Below are 19,493 nucleotides of genomic sequence, written 5' to 3'. Positions count from 1 at the left end.
AAATGTGCAAAGACTATAGTCTTTGGTGTTTTTTAGTCCGAAAAACGTGCAAAGACTATAGTCTTCGGTGTTTTTCAGACCGAAAAATGTGCAAAGACTGAAATCTTTGGTGTTTTTTAGTCCGAAAAATGTGCAAAGACTATAGTCTTTGGTGTTTTTGAGAGGGAAAAACGTGCAAAGACCATAGTCTTTGGTGTTTTTTAGTCCGAAAAATGTGCAAAGACTATAGTCTTCGGTGTTTTTTAGTCCGAAAAATGTGCAAAGACTTTAGTCTTTGGTGTTTTTCACACCGGATAATGTGCAAAGACTATATGCATCACGGTCTCTTTTCAGATACAGATGCAGTCTTATGTTCTGAAAGAGATGCGTTGTAGCTTTATAGACTTCAAAAGTTAGGTAAAAAATGAACTCGTTTTTTCATTTGTTTTCTTGGGGAAATTCCCGAGGGTATCCTCGAATATTTTAGCACAAAAAACTAAATCTGCAAGCCGAATTCATCGGATTCGTTTTTCTCGCGCAAGAAAACACTAGCGCAGTTAATTTTTCGCGATTTTAGCGAATAAAACTCAAATATTTCAATGAATATTGCCCATGAATAACTGGTAACTGCAAACTCTGCAATGCTGGGAAAGCCGAAGGTATATGTGGTCGTATAAGTAAAATAGGCCTTGTAGATTATCGGGACGAATCTTGGTCTGAAAAACGATGTATATGGAGCTCACTTGTTAGGTCAGACGGAAGATTCAGATATTGCTAATCGAAAAGTTTATTTTCCAGAAGTTATGAGGAATCATACAACGCGGGTACGTAATGCTGAAGAACATAGCTGGAATACTCTCATTTGTTTTGTGTAGATGTAGAGTATCACAAAATCATTCATCAGATTTGACTTGAGGTTCAAAATTCAAGGTGGATCTTGACAATCGTTCACTTAGCTAGAATATTCTCGTTTGTTTTCTGTAGTTCTAGAATATCACAAAATTTTTTACCAGATTTGACTTGAAGTTTAAAATTCAAGATACATCTTCACAATCGTTCACGTTGGTATTGTAAGACAAAGAATCAAGATTCATAGAGAGGACAGAAGCGGTTAATCCACATACAACTCATTAAACAATATTCACGTAAATTCACATTAAGTGATTTTCATTCAAGTTTAGTTACTAGGCGAGTGTGTTGCGGGTTAAAAAAAGGCAACTTGATACACTCGATCATTTTTTTAGTAAGTACAAGATTCCAAACTTACATTAGACTCTATATATATGGTCATTGATTCAATAGATTTCACCTAACGTCGTCTATTTCGGTTTGAATATAACTCTTAATTGGGATCGGCAGCTATTTTCATTTCAGTTTTCTGCATTGATTAATTCATATTTATTAATTGATCGTTGTTACAAGACTTCCAGTTTGAAACATCGAATCTATTTATTCTGTATGTGTCAAAAATTTGAAGACAACCAGCCGTGGTCATGCATTTCTTCAAGTTTAATTTGAACTTCTAAAACAAGAATTAGATTTATCATATTAGTTTTTTTTACATATTCACGCACCCTTCACAGGCACAGGAGAGGCTGGGCCGTAAATTCACAGAACAGGGCCCTTCAATTGATAGAAATTTGATTTATTATCGTATTTATTTTAATACACATCAATGGTGTGTGCAAATAGAAATAAAATCCATTTTTTGTCATACAAACACTCAAAGTATTGAAAATGGATAATTTTGTACGTTCAAAAAACCGATCAAGAAAGTAGAGATCAAATATAACATCGAAATTTCTTATCGCTCAAATGAAACTAGTGATTGTTCCGTCATAAGAACGGCGGCATACAAAATACATTTAATAATTATGTCTGGATTCGCAATTAAAATTGACATGATAGTTTTCTAGAATAATAATCTCATTGCATCAATAAATAGAACTGCATTACTACAACTGTAATGAAATAAGTAAAACGAGTGCTCTACGCCAGTGTAAATTTTCCCGAATTAGCACACTGAATTTATTCAATAGGAGGTAAATTCTATTTCAAAATAAGAAACGTTGTGGGAATTCATTCCACAGTTCAGTTGTAACACGTTGATATATACAAATATATCTGTTAACAAGCTGCCGAGGTATTGGCGTATAATTAAGTTGATGAGATCTTAACTTTTGAACTCCAACATTTAATAATTTATTACAATATCTTGCGATTGTGACGGTCTGGATGCATTGTAACATTAATTTCATCCATCTTTGGACTCTCCGATGCCTGTGACATAATCCGATGAAACCGTGCTAATGAATTGATTGAAATATTCAACCAATGTTTACTCGCTGTAAGGTTTGACTGTTGGAAATTTTAAGATAATTTTCCCTTGATCGGTAACTTCCTTCATAACGTCAGGAAGATCAGGTGGTAACGAATATGGTGTCATTTCAAGTGGTTCAAATTGTTCGCCTTCTCCACGTATGGCTAATGCTACCAAAGCAGGACATTGTGCTTTTGCAACTGACGACGTCATTCCGTAATCAGATAGACATTTGTTGTCTGACATTAGAACAATATCTTTGCTGTACAGCTGTTGGTTCGCTGGAGGTATCTTCAGTATACCTGAAAATTATGACAAGATGCTTAAATTTCAACTCCGCTAGACTAAACAAAGAAGTAAACACATAGATTGTAATTTTAATCTCCACAACTTTGACCAACAATTATATATTAACTGACCAGATGATTTTTAAAACAAAAGCAACTCACACTACTGATCACAGATATATTTGAACAATTTATTCTAGCAATGGCAAGGTCGAGACAGATTTGTGTTTAGGATGTACTTGGTCAGTGTCTTAAATTTGAAGTTTCAACAAAAAATTTTTACTAACCTTCAATGATTTTTTTGAGTTCTAGGACGGTAGTATTATCTTTAGCATCTGTAAAAATCGTGGTTTTCTTCCGCCTGATCATAAGAAATACGTCCTGAGGAGAAATACAATTTTGAGGTTAGGTAAATCGTGATGACAGGGCGAGAATTGATGATTTCAGTATAATGTTTTAAATCACTATTCCATTCTCACCATTATTGTATTTTGTTTAAGCCTAGTTACGATACGTGTAATCACTTAATTTAATTATAAATATTCCTTAGAAATTGTGTGTTTATCTCCGAACCCCAAGGTTATAGACACACAAGTAGTAGTAATGCCAACCTGATTCTAATTTCTAAACACCCCGTGAGACTGAGGGTGGCCTTCGTGGGTTAACATTTTATCATATCAGCCATGATTGGTTTACGCGGATATCCACGAACCAATAAAACACATCTGCACATACGAATAAATTTTACGCGTCGTTTATGAAACATTCAGAAAATTAGCAACAGATTTCAACGATTCTTTCAATTTAGTATCGTTATTTATGTAGCGATTAACCATTGATCTATAAAGTTTGATTTCAATAACTACTTCGTTTCTAATTCATGCTACTATAAATTATAATGCCGCCTCACGAATGCGTTTTGATGGAACAATTTCTCGTGAACATATCTAATTCTGTGGCATAGTAATTGCGTGAAGGCATATGTATAATAGTAGACTGTATTACCTAGTCATTACATCAACTTATGTCTCTCATAGAAACACAAGTAGATCTAATTTGGCACAGAAAATAGAACATAAGCCTATATGCATAAAATGGCAATAAGATAATCAATTTTCATCCCATCAGGTTGAAAAGGTTTACAGACTCGTGAAGCAGTACAAACGAGAAAACCTTTTCAGACTGTGGGATTACTGATGATAAAAATCGATAATAAACTAATTCTCATGGTTATATTTAATTCATTGCAGGTATCATAATCTCAGAATGTGAGGAATTTGGTAGAAAAAATTAGAAATTGAATCAGAATATTAGGCTTCAAAAAATGGTTATAATTGTTATACCGTAAATTACAATGACATTGCGAGTACAATTTTCCAATAAAAAACATATGACATCAATTGTATATTTCGTTGACTAGAATCATAATTCACGTTCACATGAATGCAGGAACTTAGAAATAATAGTTTTGCATTTGTCTAACGTTTCTATAATCTAGCATATTGCAGATTAAAGCATACAACATTTTCTTATTCTAAAGCAATGTTTCATCTTACTATGAATAAATCAGGTAACATCATTGGCATACAATATGGTTCCTTTAGCTATGCAGTCACTTCTTTTAATTGAAACCAATAAATTCTCATTTGTGTTCGAGATTACAAAGTCTCTCGTACATTATCAGTATACTTGAATGAAATAAATAAAAAACGATCGATTTATAATGAGTATGAAATTGAAGTGCGTTAAGTTATTTGTACCTTTGTTTCAAACAAAAGAGAAAAATAATGTAAATGAATCACTTCTATTTGATACAGGTACTAATTGTTCGACCCTCATATTGAAAGTAAATATCACTTAGATTGTCGGCATTCTGTCACCCTCTACTGTATCACCTTTATATCTATCTGATCACTACCGTATATCAAAATAAAAAAAAAAATAAGTACCCACATATATTTCAGCAGTATGTCAAAAACTTGGAACCAGCCAAAAAAATGTTCTTTCAATTTTATGAATGTAATAATTCATCATGCGGAGGAATTCGAAAATATAGTAAATTATTCATATAGTTGAATAATCTATTCGTCATCAATTTTGGTGATGAACGGTGCAATGGAGCTGGCGTCTTCACAATCCGGAATGATTTTTCCCTTGAACTTGACGCATGTATCAGCACAAAGCTGACCCTCGAAGTAAGCGCCAAACATCTTCTTGCATTGTGCGCAGTTCCTTATGCATACTCCTACGATATAACGAACAAGTTTCACGCATCAGAGAAGAATTTTGAAAATCATGTATTATTTTGAATATGCATGTATATGAGAATAGTCAAACAACAGAGAAAATAAAATAAAATAAAAGTAAGAAGAATTAATTAACATTTGGCGAATAAATCCGAAAAAAAAACCCGTTCGCGCATCGATTACATAGAGATAATAATAATTTATGCATATGTATCTGAATTTTATTTCGTTCAGCTTTCTTCATCGATATAAATACGAGATCGATGACCTGCTGCTGGAGACAGTTTATAAAAATCTTATAAATATATAATTATGTACAAATTCGGATGATAAACATAAATGTAAACGTTGATGATATGAATAAAAATTAATAGTAGAAACAAATTGTGAAGATGATCATCGTCATTTTACAAACCAATGCGATTGGAGCCGGCTGATGCAGTTATGAAAAAGGCTGCCAATACAACGAAGAGGAGAAGAGCAACACGTGTTTGGTTCTTCATATCTGAAACAAAGTTCTATGTACGTGGCTTTTAGTTAAATCCAATTCACTCTCGCTATACCTGCGCGAAACCAATCGGTTCAAATCTGATCATATGAAAAAAAATTTGAGAACATGTTGTAAAACCGAATTGCAATTAATTGGAATTAATTGGAATGAAGCGTGGTTCAATACACTGTATGATGCCCGCAAGCTATCGTCAATTTCATTATCTGTATGCGTATAATTTCCTTTTCTTTTTTTTTTTTGCCTCATTTTTCCACAACACTTCTAGTCGTAGTTTTCTTACATGATATTTATTACACATTTGCACATGTATAGTTTAAATTCACAATTGAAGCGGTTTGAAATCATACGACAACCGCGAGTCAGGGGAAACTTGAAATGCAACAGATTCGATCAAAGTTTTTGAATGATTTCCGAGAGTAAGAATGCCCACAAGTAATTCTTGCACTGTATGAGATCACCGTGCGGCAGGTGTCACCAAAGAATTCGTAAGTAACACGATCGTTGATTGGTTTTTTTTTTTTTTTCTTTTTTAACAGAGGATTTCGAATTTGCGCGATACTACAACGTTACATCGGTGGAGCTTCCTACACGGTAGTAAAGTATTGGAGAGCAATAAAATGGATCTAAAAAAAATATATACATATATTTTGATATACGTATGTTAAATGCGTCTAATTAGTAATCCGAATATTTCACCGGTAGGAAGATTGCCGAAGGTTGTTCGGTTGTCTGTAGTAAATGGTCTTGTCGCTTATTTTATTTATACATTTTTTTTTCTCTCTCTCTCTCTTCTTCTTTGACCAGCTAATAACCGGAATACAACGCGTGCTTCCGCGTTTGATCACCTCTTACCAGTCAAGCTCATTGTGATCTCGAGAGCAGCTTATAAAACGTTTACTCCAAACATTTTACTCTACATAAAATGTATTTCATCAAATCGATGAACATGAATCGATTGTGTGTAAAAAATAAAAATAAATAAAACAAATAATAGAAAAAGAATCGAGAACATTTCTCTTCTTACAATAAATTATTCTTTGTTATATCCAGTCATCGTCGTTGGGACCAAAATCGTCGGTTCCCAATTTGAAAGTTTTTTTTTTTTTTTTTTGGTACACGGTTAACCGGATGCTGGAAGTTCGGTATATAAACAAAAAGCCACGCGAAGAACGATCCCGAAAAATCGGTTAAATACTAACGTGTCAGCGGTGGAAAGTGATAATTAATGAGAGTAAGTTTTTGAATCAATTAGCGGTCTCGTTAGAAAGATTGTTGGACGTGTGTGGTACTTACTTGGTGGACAATAGAGTCGAGGAGAAGGTACCGTTTGTAAAACGAAGGTTTGGACTCTGATAGCCGATGGAGGAGAGTCGAGTGATGCCAGAATGGCGGAAACAGAAGCTTATATACCGGATCACCCTGAGGATAAATTTACTGGTGATATAGACTACGTCCTGGACCACCCTCCTTGAGAAAGGGGAACCCCCTGCGATGTTGGCTTTCATCCTAATTCAGTTACCTAGATAATTTCCTGTTGCACTCGTCAAATAATGTATGTTTGTACATATTATATATCTCAAGACGTTAGGCTTACCTTACAATATATGCGTGTATTGTATCGACAAAGCGTGCGATTCGACGGACGCGGAAGTTCTTACCTACGGGGAATCTCGAATTCTTTCGGTGATAAGTCTACACGTTATAACGATATGTCATTGAGATTAATTCACGAACGAACATTGCTAAGGAATTCGAACGGTTTTGATCGCAACTCGATAATATAATCGTGTATGTATATACGATCGGTATATAAAGGTCTAGCTGTTTGTCGACTAAACTATACGACACTTTTATATATAATAACTATAAGTTTATTTTTAATTAATTATCGCTGACCGCAAGTCGCGACGGGCAGCGTTATAGGTATGTATGTAGTAGCCCGTTATACACCTGTCATCTTTCGAATAAGTCATAATATAAGGTACCACGCGCGGCGCGACCAGACGCAACGCCTGTAATATACAAAAACAGGAAGCAGAAACTGCGAAAAAGGAACAGGCTTACGGATTACAACCAATCGTTGTTCGAATTTAGACTCGAAATAAATTATCCGAGGTGAGGGTTACACGTGACGTCAACGATCATGAAAATTTCTTTATTACACGCGTATTATACTTATTTTATACATTTGTCGTGAAATTATCGGATTAAATAAATATTCTGTTTGTTTCCTTTCTTCTTCTTCTTCGTTTTTTTTTTTTGCTTTTTTTGTCTTGATTAAGTTTTTTCCGACCTATCCGGACTACCGTATTCAAGTGTCCAGAAGTTATTGTATTTATTCGGTACTTTACCCTCCATTTTAGCTTTGGTGGAAACTTCATCGTCGAGTCTAGAAATGTCATCTTTTTTATCTAGAATAGTAGCGAGAGTTTTATACGGCTCTTCAGCCTCGGCATCTGCCTTTTTTTCCTCGAGGAAATCAGCGACGTCGTGATCTGAATATTTCTTGTAGTAAACGTCGTCGTCGTCGTCGTTGTCCTTGGTGGTTTTGGATTCCGATTTAGATTTCTTCCCGTTAACGTCGGTCGCGAAAAGATTTTCGTAAGTATTTTCATCCCCGTAAGGATAGTCGTCATTTTTAATTAACGAAGAAGAAGAAGAAGAAGCCGGAAGACGTTCTTCCTTCTCCTTCTCTTCGTCGTCTTCGCGGAAGTAATCGGCGAAAAAAGGTTTGTCGGAAGCGGCTGGACCGAAGACTCTGTCAAATTCTTCGAAGAAATTCGGCGGTACGAGCGTCGAATCTTGCGGTGAATTTTTCTCATCGTTATTAGCTACGTTTTTCTCGGTTAATTTATCACCTCGTGTTTTCACCAGCGGACTTTCGAAGGCCTTGAAATCACCGTCGTCCCAGTACGGTTTGTACGAGCCTCTTGCTTCATTACTGTCACCGCGAACAGGAATATTTTTGCTTCCCTGGTGTTCGTTGACGTCTCCCTTTGTCGCGTTTTTCTCTTCAACTTCCTTCTCAATATCCTTGAACAGTTCTTCGAGGTTAAACGGTTTTCTGTATTCCTCTATATCGAAATGTATCGGGCCAAAATCATAGGTATCGTCTGTAACATCGGATCGAACGTTTTTCGAAATTGTTTCTTCGTTTTCCTTTTCTTTGTCCTCGTCCGATTCATCAGCGATACTTGTGAACGGTGATTTTTCAGCTTCCTCTTCGTCACTTCCACGTTCTTCTTCAATTTCTTCTTTCACCTCTTCCGGCTCCTGAACGTCCTCGTCACGGACGATAATCTTTTCCGAACGTTTTCCATTATTTGCCAGAACCAATCCCGGGTCTATCACATCTGCTTCTTCGTCCGGGTACTCTACGTATTTTTCCTTGGCAACTTTCCTGTCGTCCTTATCCAAACTTTCTTCCCTTTGATCCGAATAGTCCGGAACATCAACGTAGGGAATGACGTCGGGATTATAGGCAGGAATATCTACGGGGTAGCCATTCGAATCTTTAGGCACCGTTCCAACCTGCGCATCTTTTTGATGATCTTGAAGGTTGATGTAAGTTTCATTTTTCGTGGTCGAAACCGCCTCCTTTTGAGCGGGTTCTTCTTCGTCCTCCTCCTCAACAGCCGGGGGGATCGTGGTCAGAGGAATCTTCGAATCATCGTCGTACTTGTTTTGATTGCGTGGGGTTTTTTTATTCCAATTTGAGTCAATGTCTTGAATGTTTCCGCCATTTCTATAATAATCCGTCAAAGTTGCTCGTCTTTGCTGGGGCGGCGGATTCGGGGGCGGTGGCGCGTTCAGATCGGCTACTTCGCTGGCCGCTGTCGTATCGTTGCATTCCTTGAATACTGGTGTGTACCTGTGTTTTCTGGTAACTCTCTTATTTTGCGAAGCTTCAGTTTCCCCGTCAACGTCGTTGTTCGGTTTTTCTTCAGCTTCAACTTTTCCTCCAAAATCTTTATCCTCACGGGCGACGTGGCGTTTCGATCTGCGATGAAAATCACGCGCGTTATCCGCATCGTATTCGCTTATTCCGTGCACTCGATCTCGTGACAGGATTTTTAGTAATCTGGAGTAATTATTCTCCGTCTGCGGAGAGTCGTTCGATTTCTCGACGTCCCCTTCGCCGTAGTTGGCGTCGCGACGGAACCTGAATCCCGACAAACTTTTCGAAACCGTTTTCATCGACAAATCGTTGAATAAATTTTTGATAGAATAACGTTTTCCTCTAAATATATCATCGATTATTGGGGAGATCGCAACCTCTGATCTTTCGAAAAAGTAATCAGGCCTTGTCGTCCGGCCTTGATATCCTCGAATATTATCATCTGCCACGCTCGGTATTTCGCCGTAAATTCGTGTAGATCGTTCGATCAATATCGTGGGCCAAGTCTTCGGCTTACGTTTACGTCTCAAAATCTCTCTGTTAACGTACAAAGATTGACTTCTTTTCACTGCGGGATGCAAACCGGCCAATTCGAGGGCTATCGAAGTCGGTACTCTACGATTCGGTGTGCTGTGCATTCTTCTGTAAGCCAAAGGCGGCATAAATATTCTACCCGGGAAAGGCCACGCTGCTCTAAGAAAATTCTGAAAATAAACGAAATTTTTTTTCTCTCGTATTTCTCTTTCCCAAATTATTGTTCGGAATCGTAAGATCGTCTTGCGAAATTCAAATGATATACGGATTAGTTTGACCTATACATAATCCGTTTGAACGCGCATAGTTGAAATACGTGACGAAATTTCTTGTCCATACCGGATTATTAGAAGATTTGACGTACGATTCCTACTTCCGCATCCTCATAAAACACCAATTTACATATTAGCTAATATAACAACGCTAAAAATAACTTGTGCAATAAATACTGTGGTATGTCATCCGAAAATACGCTATCCACACACCTATGATATTATTGAATTTGTAACAACTGTCTAGACTTTATAAATTCCGCGTTACAAGAAAAAAAAAAAAAATAATTTTCAATTTGCATTTTACGTTACGGTGCACATAACGACAACCTCCAACTTTTTCTAATCCCACTACTATTGTATCAAATAATTATTTACAACTTCGAAAAAAAAACGGAACAACCGTTGGGAAATAGTACTCACCAATTGAGGAACATACGTGAACACTTCTTGCTCAGGTCCGAATTGTAGAACCTTTCGCAGCTCGTTATTTCGGACAAATTATCGTCCAATGTTTGTGTCTTGTTTTCCGAAAATTTCAGTAAGAAAATCGTTGTTTCGAAAACTAAAGTACCATCGAGTCTTCCCGCTATGATAATATTTCTCCAAATTCTATAAGCTGATATAAAATATCCGTCGGAGCATTCCAACATACTTAGCTTGTTTCTTTCATCCTTGTATAGTCTTCCTATTGCAAAATAGACCTCGAACTACGGTGTTACAAAGTGAACGTATAATCTAAGAGATTGGATAAGTCAGGAAGCTGAACGTCGTAAACGGAAAAGAATTGCCTGAAGAACTGATGAGACGAATCGATCGCGTATCAATTAATCAATAAATAAATCAATCGGTTAATTAATCAATCAATCGTTCAACCGATCATAGGCAATCGATCAATCTCGCAAATTGTGCAATTATACCGTGGACATGGGTACAATGTGCATGTTCAAATTATTTATACTTGTCATTATACACACACGCCAGTCTTATACAAAGAGATTCTACTTTATTAATTCGATAGTTATGGATAATATGGTTATTATGTACAAAATCGCGTGTATATATATATATTAAACAATATCATATACCACGCAATACATGTATATTTACATTATACGATACAATAATACTTCTCAAGTATAAAATAAATCCAGCTACTTAATTTGTGCAGACGAGTGCAGCGGATCATGAGTTCTTTTTCTTCGTTTTTTTTTTTTTTTTTGTATTTTTACGAGTGCAATGTAGTCGCACGCCATTTACATAAATACAATCCGTACATAATAAATAATATTCTAATATTTATATAGATGATGATTTTATACTGAAAAATTATCTTCTAACGCCATTAATGACCCATGCCTTTTTAATCCACTCCGATTTTTTTTTTTCACATCCTCAATAATTATATAATTATACGTATCAAATATTCGACTATTACATTATGCATACGCTATTCATTTATAATGATATGTGGTATAAAATATAGACTTGAAGCTTTTCTTTCGATACAACGTTTCCGAATGATTCGAATCCACTGACAAGATAGAGGCAAGATAGTTAAAGTTTTTGTAGGGCATAAGTTGGTTGAACAGAGAATTCGAAAAAGTAAAATGAGAGCAAGAAGCGCGTGTGCGTGAATCACACTGAAATTTCTGATAGATTTTATAAAGATTAAGAAAAAAATGTTAATGAAAGTAATAAATTATTCTTATAAAAATCGTGTCGAGTTATTACGAAATTCATAAAAAACAGAATCTACTAAAAGATTTGAAGTTCCCGTTAAAATGGATAGAAGTGAATACAGGGTGTAATTCGTGCTGAATAGGGAAAGCATTTTTCAAATAGTGTTGCAAATTGATGCAGATAGCCGTTAAAATAAATGTTCCAGCGTGCAGGTGCGTCGCCAAAGGTGCGTGAATAAAGGTGTTCCGCATATACTTGCGGGTGACAAATAGAACAAAAGTGGCACCAGAATTCGTTTACTCCTGTGCTAATTGTAAGCCAAAATAAGATACGATTCTGTTCAAATTTGAGTAGAAGAATTGCGAGACGATATTTCCACTGTGGACGTCGGATGGCCCGATCCCCGGCAAAGAGATCACCGCAGTTTCTCCGTTGGATAATTCATACAATTGCTAGGGTGGGTAAAAACAGTGATATGATATTCTATGAAGAATGAATTCAAATCTCCAGGTATTTAAAAGCTGAAAAATGCGAGGGAATAAAAGCTGTAAAACATTTTTTGTTACGGAAAATACTAATCGTTAGGAAGTAAGAAAAAAAAAAAAAAAATAGAAGCGATGGAGAAAATTTTCTGATGATGCTTGAAGCAATTATGGGTTCGACAGAGGTCGGTATTCGGGGCACAACGAATCAATCATACGTATATCGTAAAAACGAATAATTAAATTATAAAAATTAAAAAAATTAAAAATAAAATACTACGTCAAAAATATTACCGTAGAATTATTTCGAACAGCAGAGTATTCGGCAGGTATCTGAATAATATTTAACGTTAACATTACCACTGTTTCTCATTAGCACGCACTTCATGATTAGACCAAAAAAAAAAAAATACAAAAAAAAAAAAAATATATCGCGACGCTCCAGTTCTTCCTTCACGAGCATATTATCAATTATTGATAGCTGAAATTTTCAACGTTAACATCAAGGTGTAAAAAAACTAAGAATCTAGTTCACGGTAATTTAACTCACATTTCCTCCGAAATAGAGTGAATTATTTGAATGCGTGATTACCAAGGTTGTTGTAGCCCTAAGAACCATTCGATGAGGAAGGTCTCGGTTTTGGCTCGATTGTTACCAGTGATTTGTTGTTTCGTTGCCGTTGGCCGATCGTTGAACGGTGAAGTATTACCTAGTAGGTCCTAATAACTATATGATAACTAACAACTAATTCTAAACTCGTAATATCTATGTTTTATCTACGGTGTTACAGGATGCTGAGGTGTACTTTTTTTTTCATATCTACTTGCCCAGGTGCGAATATTGCGCGGCAATATTACTCACGTATTGGGCGGCGTGATCCGATTGGGAGGGCGGAAACTCTGCCCATTTGCTAAAGTCGATGCTCGGCAAAATACCACTGCGGCAAGGTACTCTCGGATTTCTAAATGCGAAATATGGAAAAAAAATTGTCAATAAAACTCCACGGAGCCGTCGACGATATTACTCACATTTCGTGGTCGGGTAAAACCATCGGGTAAATTTGTATCGTGTCGATTAGATCCGTGTTGTCACAGATGAGTCTTGAGAGCCTCGCCTTCCTGATCTCAGTCAATTGTTCTGGAAATGCGACAAGAAAACGAACGATGCAAAAATGTTCGAATGAAATTAAAAGGTCCCAAACACTTTCCAACGACTCACCAGGAGTGAATGATGAGGGCTGATTGGGAAGTTCGTACCAGAAACGATCTCCTCGTCTCGAATAACTGAACTGTGTTGCAATTATGCAAGCGAAGGTGGGACCTAACATGCTGCCCGGAAGCGGACGTTCCGATACACCGCCGGACCACAAATCAACGTCAGACGGATGCCTGAAAATTGAATCGCACGCTAGAACAATGACTCGAATTTCATTCGACACCGAAATCGGACCGATCACTCACTCGAATATTGAAGAGTATCGCCTGATGGTTTCGTTCGGCATGGAACCAAAAAGTTCTTCGAAAGTATCAGCGCCCGGAAGTCCGCAGAATTTTCTGCATCGAAATTGCAAGAAAATTTATAGACGTCGATTTCGACGGGGGGGTGTAAAACAACGGGTGTTTACGCATACCTGAATTCCATGTAACTCGGCAGTCCGAATTCTCGACCACGTTGCATGTTGAAAGATACCAAATCCATGCCGAATTTTGCACCGACTTTTTTGAACAGGTGATTGGTTACCTGAGAAAGAAAACGAGAGAGTTCGATCATCGATCGACTTCCTTCTCAGACAAAGAAAAAAAAAAAAAAGAAATATTTCACTCCAACTGACCTCCTGAGTTATGGAATCGTCCATAGCTTGAGCGACTTGATTCATCAGTCCCATAAAGTATTCGTCCAAGACTCCGGCGCGGTACAGATCGTACGGTCTTCGAATAAGATCGGAGAGCCGTTTCGACGCTGCGAGGGGGGGAAAAAAGTCCGTAATGTGAGGTCTGGGGTTCTTTGGTGAAAAAATGAAAAATCGCATTCTTACCAATGAATTTGTGAGCTTTGCTCCATCTTTCCACCGCGGTTGGGAGAAGCGAATGACCGAATCTGTAGGCCGCAGCAGCAAAAGCATCTATCACACCTGGATTTACGCTGGGATCGTAACCGTCCCAATATCCCTGCGTGCCAAATCGGAATTGAAAATTTTTAATACAGGGTCCGGAATTTCCTTGAAAATATTATTATAACGAAAGAAATTTTTGAGGGAACGTAATTTCTTTGATCGCGAGAATTTTTCAACCCCTGAATAAAATGTAGAAGCGACTCGAATGTCGCAGCGTCCATCTTTCATTGTCGTTAATTTCAGCCCCGGGACATCGAGGGTACGTGAGTAGGTAATGCGATATGTAATACGTACTACGTGACATGCGTGTAAGAAAGTAAAATTACGCAATCTCAAATGTACGGTTGTAAGAGTAACGTACGTCTTTCTCAAGCAGAAGGCCGAACTTCTCCATGACCTCCTTTCCGAGCAGAATTGGGAGAAATTCATTATAGGTGACGTGCTGGATCTCAGCGATTACGATACGTCTCGCCTCCTGGAATATCGTTTCGTCGTCCCAGTGAGGGTTTACGTGAGCCAGTGCGTTTGCTGCTCGATTATGTTCTCGGGCCAACAAAGTGTGCATACAGGTCAAAACTAGTTGTTCGTTCACTCGAATCTCACCTAAAAAAAAAGTCCGAAAATGAATCGCCTACCCGTACACCTCAATCCGCGTCTGAAGGGATTCTTTTTTTTTGCTCAGCCGCAGATAATTTATGACAATGAAACGCCTTGATAACTCGTCTATTTCTCACGTTACCAGTTCCGATTAGAAAGTTCACCCATTCGTAGAGGTAAAAATATTTGCGGATAAGTAATTCTGCACTCTACCAATGATTTACAAATACCTCAGCAGTCGGTCGGTCGATCACACACTGTTCATTTAATTTTTATTCCATAATAATACCGCGAACCGCGAACAACTTACCGTTTGCGATTAAAAATTATTAGCTCATAACACATGTCCGAGCTGTAACAACTGTATGTGTACAGATACGAACAAATTAGAAAAATGATGATCGTAGAGATAGCGAAGCATATAAAAGTAACAACTAACGGTTAGTTATTAACAGTTCTGGTCGGGCTCCGTAAATGATAGATGAAAAGAAAAAGAAAAAGAGAAAAAAAAAAAAAGGAAAGGAAAGAAAGAATTACTTACCAGCCTCGAAGCAGTACATAGAACGGTTCGGTCTGGTACAACCTTCATCTGGAATGTCGAGCTTCAGAGGCAGCAAATCTTTCAGTCCATATTCCGAAAATACTGGATTCATTCGTAACAGACCACCATAACCAGTACGGAGTTTTCTACGAAACAATTTGAGTTGAGAAAAAAAAATTTATCGCTTAACGATTCGTGTTGTTCGGTTGTTTTCACTATATTTTTTTTTTTTTTTTTTTTCTATCTCGCTTTGGCGTTACTTAATTTTTATCGCATATATCTGTATCGCTTGTCGCCTGCAATAAAATGTGGGTGTACCTTATGCCCACGTTCGCCTATTGCGTAATATCGATTATTATTTATTGTTTCTGGGTCAATAGAATCGGTAATTCGTGTACGACACTTTTAATGTAATTCGATCAATTCGGTTAACCTTGATTGCCCTTTTTTCTATCCCTCTGTAGACGGTGTTGGACAAAGATATGATTTTCCTTATATGACTAATGATCTTCTACAAATTTCGACACTTCTTACACGAAAAGAAGTTCGGAAACTGGTTCGCCGATTTGGATAAAAAAAAAAAAAAAAACAATTTTTTAGTTTCGTTCCAATGAAACAATTATCGAAAACTTACCTGGCGAAAGCTTCGGAAACCCCGTAGACGGTATTGCCGTCCAATACACCGGTGAGAAGGTTGAACTGGACGCGAGAACCGAGACGACATCCGGGTCGAGGGGCTGGGAAACCCCTGACGAAATCCATGCACCGTACGTTGAATAATCTGTAAAAGTAATCGTCCTCCGGGATCAGGATCTCGTTGCAATAAGGATTCTTTAGGTGGGGTGGCCTGTGGCAACATTCTTCTGGGTCGTTTCGGTTCAGGGAATCTAAAGAAAAAAAAGTACAAAAATGCGATTAAAAAAATGTGGTTCTCCTCGTTCGCTCGTCGTTTGGATTTTTCGATGGACTGCCCAACGGTCGAACAAAGCGTTCGACGAACTTTCTTCGAAGCAATTTTACCAATTATAAATCGAACGCTTTCACCCAATTACAATTATCAAACTGTACGGAGGTTTCTTTCTTTCGGAAGAAAATTGCCAATAAAAATCATTTGTAATCGTTCTAATGATGATCGAAGAAAGTTGGATCGATCACAGACGATCACTCCGTGAGAAATAGTTCCAAATATCGGTCTCGAGAAATAACTTTCCGCGAAACTGAACCTGAGGAACAACAGCCGCTTACCCAGAGGTGTAGCGGTCAACGTGTAATCGTGATCCATAAACTGTCCCCAAGCAATGACCATGACGGTTCCGGCGTGATCGTGATATCCGTCGTCGGGATGCATCGTACGGGACACGACACGAGCTAAGGGTAGTTGGTTTCCGGTCACCGATGTTCTCGGCGCGTTTATACCGTCAGCATATTTCGGTGGAAGTAATCTGCAGCGGGGAAACCGATCGAGCGATTAAAGCTATTCGAATAAAGCTTTTTAGTTCGAACAACCGTAAGATTCACCTTGAAAATGGCGTCATGGTAGCCCCCCAAGTAGGGTTGTCGAGATTGGTGCACAGGCCGTCGTATCGCCTATATTTTCCGGGACGACATTCTACGTTGCTGAGGAAAGCGGGACAAACTTCACGAATCAATGTCTTGGAGGTATCGATCAGCGGAAGTCCCTTTTCGATGTCTTCGTACGTTAATCCGTATCTGAACGTCGAAACGGATGTTTTCGTTGGTTTTTTTTCTTTTGAAATTAGATTTCGAATTCTACTCGAAATTTTATGTAATTTTCCAACTTACTTTTGAGCCAAGTTTATCGAGATGTCCAAAAGAAGTTCTCCGACGGTCGCCAAATCTTCTCCTCGCCATGTTTCTGTGTTCGGTTGAGCTACGTCTGTTTCAGGATAAAATAGAACAAGTATAAAAGGATATCAAAAAATTATCCAGAAGAGGCGTCAATCGATGATGAAGTATAAAAAAAAGAAAAAGAATTTGTCTGCATTGTAACACTAAAAAAAAAGAAAATCCCAAGCTAATTGGTTACGTAATTTAATTCAGAGCATTTTGATGAATGGAAAGAATTTCTACGTAGAAACGTCCGAGCGCGTAGGTAGGTATACAAGAGAAATCTTTAAACTCCGATCACTAACTATACTCCCCATAACTTATATGAAACGGCCTTGAAGGTGCTTTTGTAACACGTTAATTAATTACATCACCAATTAGTCCTTATTTTATTTATTTTTTATTACAGTTTTTTATTTGTATCTACGTCAACAGCGCGTGAAACGAGCGTAGGCTACCCATTCTGTTCTACCTGTAATACGTGCACGGCTGTATCTAGTGAAAAAAAAAAATTTCTTTCAAATGAACTGAAAAGCTGTTCACGATGCAGATAATGTGTGAAAATATTCTGAGAAGAATAAAAAAAAACCTTCAAATTACAGTTAATCAAGACGACCGTATACCTGGAGATACACGTTACGTGTTGCGTTCGATCAACAGATGAGATTAATCAATCTGAGAAGCGATCATCGTCTTTACGGTGTTAATTCTTATTAGTAGCTTATAGGTACGAGACCAAATGACCCATTTGTGGTCCATAAACAAAGTGGTTGACCTCACTCTGCGTGTGATTCTTGTCGATCTGTACACGCGATATACGCACATACGTATACATATATTCAGCAAAGTCAGCTACGGTAGGTACGTACGTGACTACTATTTATTCATACGTACGCACACGTTTGTACCAAGTAGCTGTGTATATTGAGAAACTATCAACAGTTTTGTGGCGACAAATGAAGTGCGTTTAGCTATAGTATTATTACTTATTATTGCACCCTCTGGGCATATTGTTGGCGTTTCTATGTAATTATAATAATCTATACGCATCGACACTACACCAGGTATATGGTACAATATCGACTACTGCAACAGCAGCAAAATAGACAAGCGTATATAATACTTCTATCGCTTACACGGTATACAAGGAACCATAATTCCTTCGCACCGTAGTGCTCCACATATTATGCGTGCCTTTCACGCCATCGGTATACACGTAGCTTACCTCGATGCCGGTTCGAATTTTTCGAATCTTTGATCGCCACCGTTCGTTTATTTGTTTATTTTATTTATTTTTTTCTTTTTCAACTTTCAATCTCGAATTAATAAATTCATCGACTTACGGATCCGTTTCCGGGCCTCGATGTAGGCGTGATTCACGGCGTCGTAGGTGATGCACGTTTGACTCCCAGAAGAAGGTGGACTTGAACAGAAAAATTAACGGCTGATGGAGGGCGGTTGATTATCGGTCCAAATGTGTAGATTTTCGTAGGAAAAATGATTGTACTTTCATCAGGATGGCGATTGAAATGATCGAGAATTCATCCGAGTTTAAAAAAAAAATAGTTTATTCAGTTTTCCGAGATAAACTTGAGAAAATGCGTGAATGGGGTAAAAGGTGCGCGTCAAGGCGTATCAGCGAAGGTGCTTTATTTCTATCTGGACGTAACGCGAGAAGCTCGGTGCCTATAGATGAGAAAATAGATCCGACTATAAGGTGGATATATAACATAACATAAGGATAGGTACAGCATCTGGTTTCTCCTAGGAACGCTGGAGAGGCGTTACAACGGAACGCCGGACGGCATGCCGTATTAATTTTCAGTTTCCATTCACCACATATTAACCTAGGATATGCAGTTTATAAATAATGGTACACAATATATCTGCACGCGTATAAGTATACAGTTGCAACATATTTTACAACGACCTCAAAGGTCTCACCTTCGGACCTCCGTGAAGTTTTATGATATTTTTCAATGCTCAATCAGAGTATAACAACCTCTGAAAATTAAGTAATTAAAGTAATTGTGCGGTATCGTGTTGCTGATCCTACGTTACAGAGTGAGTCTGAAATATCAATATTTGTACAACCCGTTATTATTCGTGCATGAATATACGGATGATAAATTTACGTACCTATACCGATCTCTCGCTCACGTTGGGTACCCATGTTACAAT

General features: G+C 37.7%; 4 protein-coding genes across 6 annotated transcripts in view; all 4 read right to left on the bottom strand.

Annotated features, from left to right (window-relative positions):
* Positions 1-748: 748 nt before the first annotated feature.
* Positions 749-3,227, bottom strand: LOC105683865 (elongin-B). The gene is made up of 3 exons (XM_012396808.3): positions 3,066-3,227; positions 2,874-2,967; positions 749-2,601 (listed from the first exon to the last, which is right to left on the bottom strand). Exons 1-3 carry the CDS (start codon positions 3,066-3,068, stop codon positions 2,318-2,320), a joined length of 381 nt encoding a protein of 126 aa, XP_012252231.1. The 5' UTR covers positions 3,069-3,227; the 3' UTR covers positions 749-2,317.
* A 669-nt stretch (positions 3,228-3,896) lies between these two features.
* LOC105683866 (eclosion hormone) lies at positions 3,897-6,774 on the bottom strand. 2 transcript variants are annotated; one of them, XM_012396809.2, is made up of 3 exons: positions 6,637-6,774; positions 5,248-5,337; positions 3,897-4,831 (listed from the first exon to the last, which is right to left on the bottom strand). In XM_012396809.2, the coding sequence occupies exons 2-3, from the start codon at positions 5,333-5,335 to the stop codon at positions 4,668-4,670; spliced, it is 252 nt and encodes an 83-aa protein (XP_012252232.1). In that variant the 5' UTR covers positions 5,336-5,337; positions 6,637-6,774; the 3' UTR covers positions 3,897-4,667. The 2 variants fall into 2 exon arrangements, with proteins under 2 accessions (XP_012252232.1, XP_048512917.1); XM_048656960.1 differs by having other exon boundaries at positions 5,248-5,350; positions 6,637-6,707.
* Positions 6,775-7,608: 834 nt separating this feature from the next.
* LOC125501382 lies at positions 7,609-10,879 on the bottom strand. The gene has a single exon (XM_048656953.1). It carries the CDS (start codon positions 9,901-9,903, stop codon positions 7,621-7,623), a length of 2,283 nt encoding a protein of 760 aa, XP_048512910.1. The 5' UTR covers positions 9,904-10,879; the 3' UTR covers positions 7,609-7,620.
* Positions 10,880-11,101: 222 nt separating this feature from the next.
* Positions 11,102-19,493, bottom strand: part of LOC105683864 (peroxidase) — a 46,342-nt gene continuing 37,950 nt past the window's right edge. For both annotated transcript variants that reach the window (XM_048656950.1, XM_048656951.1), the window contains 14 exons: positions 18,656-18,735; positions 17,268-17,361; positions 16,983-17,174; positions 16,710-16,906; positions 16,099-16,351; positions 15,465-15,610; positions 14,688-14,929; positions 14,249-14,381; positions 14,045-14,172; positions 13,844-13,953; positions 13,674-13,766; positions 13,432-13,601; positions 13,242-13,350; positions 11,102-13,174 (listed from right to left, as the gene is read on the bottom strand). In XM_048656950.1, coding sequence (XP_048512907.1) covers positions 13,033-13,174; positions 13,242-13,350; positions 13,432-13,601; positions 13,674-13,766; positions 13,844-13,953; positions 14,045-14,172; positions 14,249-14,381; positions 14,688-14,929; positions 15,465-15,610; positions 16,099-16,351; positions 16,710-16,906; positions 16,983-17,174; positions 17,268-17,361; positions 18,656-18,735 — 2,089 coding nt within the window. In that variant the 3' untranslated portion in view covers positions 11,102-13,032. The remainder of the gene's footprint in view (positions 13,175-13,241; positions 13,351-13,431; positions 13,602-13,673; positions 13,767-13,843; positions 13,954-14,044; positions 14,173-14,248; positions 14,382-14,687; positions 14,930-15,464; positions 15,611-16,098; positions 16,352-16,709; positions 16,907-16,982; positions 17,175-17,267; positions 17,362-18,655; positions 18,736-19,493) is intronic.

Source organism: Athalia rosae, chromosome 6, assembly GCF_917208135.1.
Source record: "Athalia rosae chromosome 6, iyAthRosa1.1, whole genome shotgun sequence".
NCBI lineage: Eukaryota > Metazoa > Arthropoda > Insecta > Hymenoptera > Athaliidae > Athalia > Athalia rosae.
Note: the sequence above shows the minus strand (reverse complement) of the source record. Positions and strands in the feature narration are given on the sequence as shown.

Coding starts and splice junctions, on each gene's coding strand:
- LOC105683865 (XM_012396808.3), bottom strand. Junction 2,602..2,873: donor ACTCAAAAAAATCATTGAAG/GTTAGTAAAAAT, acceptor CATAATTTTCAG/GTATACTGAAGATACCTCCA.
- LOC105683866 (XM_012396809.2), bottom strand. CDS start 5,335: ATGAAGAACCAAACACGTGTTGCTCTTCTCCTCTTCGTTGTATTGGCA. Junction 4,832..5,247: donor AGCCGGCTCCAATCGCATTG/GTTTGTAAAATG, acceptor GTTATATCGTAG/GAGTATGCATAAGGAACTGC.
- LOC125501382 (XM_048656953.1), bottom strand. CDS start 9,903: ATGCCGCCTTTGGCTTACAGAAGAATGCACAGCACACCGAATCGTAGA.